General features: G+C 39.0%; 1 protein-coding gene across 1 annotated transcript; it reads left to right on the top strand.

Moving 5' to 3' along the window:
• Positions 1–839: 839 nt before the first annotated feature.
• On the top strand, positions 840–5,034 carry LOC106744751. Its single transcript, XM_014619768.1, has 7 exons — positions 840–977; positions 1,210–2,936; positions 3,012–3,103; positions 3,182–3,403; positions 4,013–4,155; positions 4,693–4,856; positions 4,941–5,034. The coding sequence occupies exons 1-7, from the start codon at positions 840–842 to the stop codon at positions 5,032–5,034; spliced, it is 2,580 nt and encodes an 859-aa protein (XP_014475254.1).
• Positions 5,035–8,797: the final 3,763 nt, after the last annotated feature.

Here is an 8,797-nt window from a genome sequence, read left to right as displayed (position 1 = left end):
GTAGTATAGAAGGAATGTGGAATAATAAATATTTGTCTAAGGCTGCAAAATGCAATACGAAAAACAATATATTAAAAAAATGTCATTAATTGAAATTCGCTTTATAAATGAAACGTGGTCAGTTATTAATGACTTTGTGTCATATAAATTATATAAAAAATTTATCAATGGTGAGTGTGCCAATGTTATTTTCAATATTACTTTCTGCACACCGAAGAATTCGTGTTCGTACTTGAGGCTTTTGCATTCGCTCAGGCTCGTCAATCTGTCGGCAGTCATTTAAATTCGGATGCCGAAAGATGTAAACAAATTGAGCAGTTCTGCAATTTGAATTAAAGTAAACGGTCAAAATTAACGCAGCCCGCTAGTTGTTGTGCGCAACTAGATAAATTAGAACTAAAGAACGGCTAAATTACGCATCGGATGCGATGGGCTGCACTTGTGTGAATAAAAGACCGCCTAAAAATCGATGGGATTCACGTGGAAAGGGCGAGTGGGACGACCGACGGCTCGTGATCGGTCGGATTGATTGGAAGTGAAAAAATACCGGGCTCGATTTTCCCGTTTCTCAATGGCGTGTCGCAAGTAGCGCAACATGACTTTCCCGTTTCTCGCGCAATTCCAGATCGTTGTCTGATGAATTGGTTGCGGACGATTGTCGCGCGAACTGCGACGCGCTCTTCGAAAGGAATGAAGACGGGCGATTTTATCGATTAAACAATGGAGAACTGACGGTGACCATGGCACCGCGTTTTCGTGTTTTCAATGCTCCTCCACGTTGACTCGAAGTTTGTACTGGGTCTCGTGGAGCAATTTCAATCGCGGAGTTATTCTCAATCATGAACGCGTCCGAATCTGATAATAACAGAGTGGATAACGCGCACGATCTCTCATTGGATTCCTCAACAAGGGATAAATATCAAGAGTCTATCGTTGACTTTAACTGTAAGAATGTTTCTACTACATCCGAACACGAGGTAAATTACCCTACACGCAACTCTCCTGATTTATTACATAATACAACCAAAGAGTAACGATCTTTGCTTTCTGTTTAATTTACAATTTTTTTCGCGAGAGATTATATAACGTTCCTTATAATCACGCGTGTCATTCAAATTCAAAGGCCGAAAATTTTGTTTCGTAAGTTCGAATCATATATTCGTACGATTTATCATAAGTAAAACTAACAATCGTTTCGTATTTCCAAAGGTTGTCGAAGCTCCAAACTCCATCCCACACGTCTCGTCGCTGAAATATAATCTGAAACGGAGAACTGTAGAAAATCATCAGCGAGAACTTATCAACAACTGCATAGACTCGATGGGTACGAGTGAAGAAAATAACATCTTTAAATGTACGAATGCTGAGGAAAATATGCAAAGGAAAGAAATGAAGCTTGAGGAAAATGTTATTACATATATGGACGACGTTGAGAAGCCTGTCCGAGAAGAATTAGATAATGTAACATCTTCGACCATAGAATCTGACGATTATTACATGAATGACAACGAGAGTCTTAAAGTTAGTGTCAATCTCTTGAAATGTACAAGAGAAGACGAAGAAGATGGAGAAGGGAAGACGGAAGATATGCCGAGCGCCGCAGAAGATGATACGGGAAAAGTAGCTGCGGAAGAAACAAAAGAAACGAATCGGATAATTAATAGAACCTTGTGCACGAGCAATGATGAGCAATATGCGGAAAAGCGAATGCTGGAAGCCTTATCTCCTGCGAAAGACGACATGATGAAGAGAATCATCGAAAACTATACCGATGTATCCGCGAAAGGTCTCCAACAACATTACTCGATTTACGAAAGTTCAGACATGAATCTCAGATCGAACAGCAAATACGCGATTAAGAACGTTCAAGGGGATACATTTCTCCCGTGTCTTCAAGTAGTTTCCGAGATTGCCATAGCCAAAGAAGATATATTGAAAACTATCAAAGAGGCAGAGAAAATATTGACAAATAATCGATACTGGGACACGTCGCAGGTGAGCATTAATCAAGCAGCCGACAATCACATCAAAGATAATTCGCCGGAAAGGCTTTCGGGTGAGGCAAAAAGTGACGAAGAGCTTGAAACAGTGAATGAGACAAAGAAGAATTTCGTCACGATTGAAGATATTACGGTTTATCACAAATTACCAAATGTGAAAATTGAGCGAGTCGTTGCCTCAGAGTCCGATGTTGTTCAGAGCAATTTGCAGAGATTGGCCGAAATCACGTGTCCCGATCGTCCCAAGTCGCTCATCGAGATTCATGAAACTATTGAGAAAATAGCCGAGGAGAAAAGAAGAATAGAGAACCGAAAGAAAGAATCGCTGGAGGCACTGTCGAGGAAGTTCGACGAGATCGAGAAGCTCGTCGTTAGTCGTAACGATACTTCTTACACGTCCGACAATGATCCGTGCGAAGGCAAAATTCCGAACGACGATTCCGACAGTCTGGACGAGTCTCAGGTTGAACCCAAGGACCTCGAGGTCCCCCTGACAAAATCCGAGATAACTGAGAACTTGAAAATCGAGGAGTTGGAGAGGCAACTCGCGATTGAAGTTGAAGAGCACAAGCGATTGATGGACGAATATCAGAAAATGATCTTCACGGATTCAGAGGTCGTCCAGGAAGCGTCCTTAGAGTCCGAACCAACGCGAGTTTGTAACGACGAAAATGTCAAGGAAGCGTCCTTAGAGTCCGAACCAATGCGAGTTTGTAACGACGAAAATGTCAATGAAGAGTTCAAGGCTGAATCGAAGCACGACGAACAGATGGTCGAAGAATTTCAAAACGCAACTTCTGAACCGGTAGACGACGCAACATTGGCGAAAGTCGAGCCGAAATCGGACGATTCTTTTTCAGATTTCCACGAAGAGCCGGAAAGAGCTTATATTAAGGGAAAGGTCTACGATTTCGACGAGAAGCAGCACGGTGTTAGGTGAGAGATTCGAAGTAATATACTTTGTAATGTAAATTGATTAACGTGCGTACCAGTCAATAAATGTGATTGCAGGATGACGGAGGAGCTGATCAAGAAACATTGCAAGGAACATAAACTCTATCAGACTCCGTACCTGAACGACGTCCTGTACCTGCATTATAAAGGTATGCATTAGGATGCGCTCAATCGTACTGGTCGCACGAATACACAAATTATATCACTGACAAAGAGTTTTTTTTCAGGTTTCTCCTTTATCGAGAATCTCGAAAAATACACGGGCCTGAAGTGCCTGTGGTTGGAGAACAACGGTATACGCGAGATCGCCAATTTGGATAACCAAAAGGAACTGAAGTGCTTGTTCCTGCACCACAATCTCATCAAGAAGATCGAGAATCTCGATTGTCTGACGAAGCTCGACACTCTGAATCTCTCGCACAACACGATACGAAGGATCGAGAATCTCGGTGAGTCGTCGGGCCGAATCGGGGCAAGTCATATATGTATACTAATATATTGCCAGAGTGAGAGAGAAGTCCTGTCTCGGAAGTACCGCATCATATATATATACACAGGGTGTCCCAAATTAATCTTAGTTCTCGTGGTGTGCAAGTAGGACAGGTGAAACTGAGCGGAAAAGTCTTGTACCATTTTGCAAAATTCGTAATAGTTAGTGAGGAATTAATTATGTTGCCTGAACTAATGAATGTACGGGAAAGGGTAGACCGGACATTGTGTAGAGAAAAATGGCTTACTTTTAAAGATCCCCTAGCAACGATGAGCATTAAATGATTTCTAAGGCGGGGTAACGCAGCAAGCAGCAAACGGCAGGTGACACGAGGCTGTACACCGAAAAAAAACACGCTATCAGTTGATATATATATATATATAAAATCAACTAATCGCCGCGTCTGCACATTACGATCAAAATACACACATCGGACATCGTCTGTCCTTCGTTTCTGAGACGGCTCTCTTTTATAAAGTCACTGGCAATATAGTAGTATTATATATATATATATATATGAGGCAAACATACTAGGTGACCTTGACCTTGCCGTGCTTTTGCTTTTCAGACAACCTCAAGTTCCTGAACACTCTGAACCTGTCGCACAACTACCTGCACGAGACCGCCGACATCGAGCATCTTCGTCTGCTGCACGTTCTCACGATCTTGGACATTTCTTACAACAGGATCGACGCCTGCGACGTCGTTGACGTAAGTTGCGGCAATTACGATCGCTGCTTGCAAGGGCAAACGAGCTATATTTTCGAAACGACTGAGCTGTGTGACGTCATCGCAATGCGGTTCTCATTGGAACCGAACTTCCGCGAGTGACGCACACGTGATTCATAATATTTTGTGTTATTATTATTATTATTATTATTACATTGTTGTAAATATTTTGATTCTAGTCTCGAGATTTGGCTCGATTCTATTCCGCTCGTTGACTAGAAACTGATCATTGTGACTTTATTCATAGCGGTCATAAATAAGAAACTCGAACTGAATGTCTGTCTGTCTGTCTGTCTGTCTGAATGCATTCTAATTCTAAATTAAGCTATCATATATAATAAATCTTACATATTTAATTAAATGCATTATTAATTAATGCAATATGAAAGGCTCATATATATATATATATATATATATCGTCGTATATATATACGACGTTACGAAATATGTTCGCGACGCGAGACCGGTGGCTTTTTAGTTACGTCGCTCGCAAGCGCGAAAAAATATCACCCTATTTAGATTCTTGGAGATATGAAATCGCTGCGCGTCGTGACGTTAATCGGCAACCCGGTGTTGAAGCTGATCAAAATATACCGCAAGACCATGATCTTGAAGTGCAAAAATCTACAATACCTGGACGACAGACCGGTGTTTCCGCGCGATCGTGCTTGCGCTGAAGCTTGGTAAGATTTTTCATCGGAAAAGAAAAAAAGAAATGAATAAAAAGCGAAATTATATCGTTATCCTGAAAATATCTCTCGGTTTAGGATGCGTGGCGGTGTCGATGAGGAGGTGGCCGAGAGGAACCGTTGGATCCAAGCGGAGCAGAAAAAGATCAACGACAGTGTCGCGGGTGAGTAAAAGTTCGTCGGTTACGAGGTGGCTCGAAATGGCCGCCCTTGGTCCCTTTGACTCCTTTCACTCGTGGTCGGTCTTTGTTTACCTGTCGTCCGCCCTCGGAAGCCCTGATAAACAAAAGGAAGCTGTGCAAACCGGTCGGGACGTCCGAAAAGGAGGCGGATAAGAAGAAGGAGGAGAAGGAGGACGTAGAAGACGCCACGTCAAGTGTGCGCGCGGTACCGAGGAGCAGCGGACTGGTAAGAACTAGTTTCGTCAAGGTCTGGTACAGAATTCGTGCTTCGAATAATATCACCCATCCCGCTCAACTATTTGATCCTTCACCACATGAAACCTTCAACCCCCCGATCTCCCTATCGTGATGCCGGCCGCGATGAACACGATGAAGCACGACCTGGAGAGGAAGAAAAAATCCAGATGCTTCCTCGGTACCTACGCCTCTTCGTCGTCGTCGTCGTCGTCGTCTGATGGAGAGCTCGCGAGCGACGAAGAAAACGAAGGCACGCGGCAAAAAGGAAGCGAGGAAAGTGACAGAAGGAGGCCAATGGCGGAGGAAGAGAGAAAAGTTTCCAACGAACACAACGCGGAGCTTCTGTTGCCCTGGAAAGTCGAGGTATTCGATCTTATCTTCCTATAACGAATGGTAATCTAAGGAGAAGGTACAAAAAGTTGCTCACCTATTCTTTGCGGTTAGGGTCGAAAGAGGAGCCGACCACGAAGGCTGATCGAAGAAATATCGGAGTCTATGCAACACGTCGCCGATGATGCGAAGAAGAAGTGGCTCGGGAGGCAAATTTTGGACGGTCACGACAGCGCAAATGATCTACCCGGCGGTTCTATCGTTGGCAGGGAGATCGTCGATAATGAAAAAAATAATACCGGGGTCATTATCGAAAGAAGGAGATGAAGAAGAGTCGCCGTGCTTAATGCTTCTTAATGCTTCTTGATCATTTTTAATGTTCACAATTTTGACAGTCTACTTGGCACTCAAATCCTCCACAGGATAGACTGAATTGAATCATAGGAAGAATCAGATCAATATGAGCTTTGAGACAATTGTCGTTAGCGTTTTCGTTCCAAGCAAGATGTTTTATCACACCAATTATCTTCGTGCGCTTCTTCCGCATGCATTTGAAACAAATAACTAACAACACTGTCTCAAAGCTTATATTAACCCGATTTGTCAAATGATCCGATTTGCCTCGATCTATTCTACATTCTGATACTTATCATTAAATACGTCATTCTTTAACGAAAGTCAGATAATGACTGGAACCTTCTGTATAATACGCCGTAAGGGAAGAGCCCTTCTACTTGTTCGCTCAAAAGTTTTCAATGTAACGGTTTTCAAACAGAAGTTTGCCCGGTCACGCTCTTATTAGACAGACTGTAGTTCTATTTTGTTGTAGGCTTCTTTTTAACTTGCATGTTTTATATATTTTACCCATTTTACTCGTTTTACTCATATTTTACTCATAATTGCTGTGCTGCTTAATGCGCTTCTACCTGCTTTCTTATTTTCTATCTCTATTTTCAAATTGTGTTTATTATTTATTACTAAAAAAATGTGTGCAATTGACAAGGATAAATGGTCACAAGGTGATACCCACTGATTTAAATAATATTGCTTGGTGTATAAACTTTGGTATGAACCTTTATTGAACAAAATGAGAAAGTGTAATTCTAAAAAATTTTCAAGAAAATCAAAGTTAAAAAATCCCGTAAAAGAAAGGTTGTAAGAGTAATTTTAACGAAATTTCAAATTAAAGACCGCATAGCTCGGCATTAGCATGTCTGACCGATAAGTACAAGATCACTGGTTCGAATTTCGATGGATAGATTTTTTTCAAGTCAGAATGCAATTTTTACAGAATACAGTTTTTGATGAAGAGATTCGCTAAAATTTCTCATACGACGCTCGAGATTTCTTAACTTCGATTTGTTTGAAAATGCTTGAGAGCGCTTTCACCCTTTGCTCAATAAAGGTTCATATCAAAACTTATCCACACAAACATTATTGAATTCGATGGGTATCACCTCGTAAGTTCTCCTTGTAGATGTATGCTTGTATATATGTATGTGTGTAAATATATGTATTTTAATATACAAGCCATTGTGTAAAAATAATTATTTGTACAGTACTAATTTTATACGCTATGAAACTCTTCATTAACGAATATTTTATAAGAGGTCAGTGTAACATTTGTTTCAATTTAGAATTGAAATAATAAATCATTTTTCCTAATTTATACACAATGGCAATTTCTAATATGAACGTATGTATGTTATATACTATTATAGATTATTATATATTATTGTACATATATTTTCTAATATTTATTTTTTATACAAAATTAATTCAATGTAAAAATAAAATATGTATGAAAAGGAGAGGGTTGTAGAGGAAGACAGAAAGTAATGAAACAGCTAACAGATTTTATACTTTTAAAGAATTTATATTTAAGGTAGTATGAACTGATACTATTATCAATTTAATATGATTATTCTAATAGAGTAATTTTAAAAAGTTCACTCTGTGCATTTTTAAATCTGATACGTTCAACAGAACACAAACTTTGTATATATTTTTTTATTCTGAACTTAAATCAGTAGATAAAACACAGGACTGAGATAATAACAACATGCCTAATTATAATAATTCTAGAAAAAAAAACGCATTCTAGTAATGATTGTGCGTGAGCAAATTGGTATTTTCCATGTACCGCGATGACAGGATTATTTTGGTTTTACAGGATCGAAAAACACATGATAACAATACGATTGAATGCGAGAGAGTTCAGAAAAGTGAGAATTCGACTGAACAATCGGAACAAACGGAACAAGTAGAGGAGACGCAGCCTTCCAGCGAACAGGCACAGTCTTAAGCTTCAGGCTACTCTTCCTATATAAAGAATTGTACAATTGAAATTATATATGACACAAGTATTCTGTTTTCAAACTTCAGAACGATTTGGTCTCTAAGTTTTGATTATATTTAGCAAATTCATCATAATATCGTGTCATAGGTTTTGTTATAAGTTCTATATGAATGATCTTAATGTGCAAATGCTATCTTTCATCTCTTTTTTTTTCTTTCATTATTTTCGCAGTATAACGTTTATGTGCGTCACGATATATTTTTTTTCTTTTTTCCTTCTCTCTATATCATTTACATTATCATAACTGTATGTCCTATTTAAATCTTGATAAGGATACTTCCAAGAAATTAGCATTTAATAGTTGAAATAATGATAATCTAGTATTCTAGGTCATTCGTGTAAGAGAATTAATAATTTGTTCAAGTCTTTTTTTACATGTTAGCATATTTCTGTGTAACTGATATAATTTCTCGTATAAAACGCTTGAAAGTGCTAAATAGTCGCAGTTTATCGCCACTAGGCAAAAACTGGCCGTTTGTGAATAAATTTCCTTCGGAACTCTTTCCTCAAATTTATGGCCAGTGTACAAGTGCTGCAAGTTATAATATGATTAAGAGATATAATAGTAACATATGGTAACTAACCGTAAAACTGACGTACAAACAATTTTGCATATTCTTCAGACACATTTTAATGTAACATAAAAGAGAAAGTCTGAAGTAGCTTGTGGCACTGACAGATTAATAGTATAACTTTTATAAATAATTATGGCGATATGTGTGATATATTCCATATTATTCATTTTACAAATGACTTCCAGAACATATGGAAATAAAACAAGCGAAGACCAAATTTGTAATTAAAACTCACATATTGTAAGAATAAAT

The sequence above is a fragment of the Dinoponera quadriceps genome, unplaced genomic scaffold, assembly GCF_001313825.1.
Source record: "Dinoponera quadriceps isolate SergipeBrazil2010 unplaced genomic scaffold, ASM131382v1 scaffold1471, whole genome shotgun sequence".
NCBI classification, from domain to species: Eukaryota; Metazoa; Arthropoda; class Insecta; order Hymenoptera; family Formicidae; genus Dinoponera; species Dinoponera quadriceps.
Note: the sequence above shows the minus strand (reverse complement) of the source record. Positions and strands in the feature narration are given on the sequence as shown.

What these genes read in the sequence shown, in the direction of transcription:
- LOC106744751 (XM_014619768.1), top strand. Translation starts at nt 840, where the DNA reads ATGAACGCGTCCGAATCTGATAATAACAGAGTGGATAACGCGCACGAT. An exon ending in CCTGTACCTGCATTATAAAG is followed by an intron (nt 3,104 to 3,181) that starts GTATGCATTAGG and finishes GTTTTTTTTCAG; the next exon opens with GTTTCTCCTTTATCGAGAAT. An exon ending in ACGAAGGATCGAGAATCTCG is followed by an intron (nt 3,404 to 4,012) that starts GTGAGTCGTCGG and finishes TTTGCTTTTCAG; the next exon opens with ACAACCTCAAGTTCCTGAAC.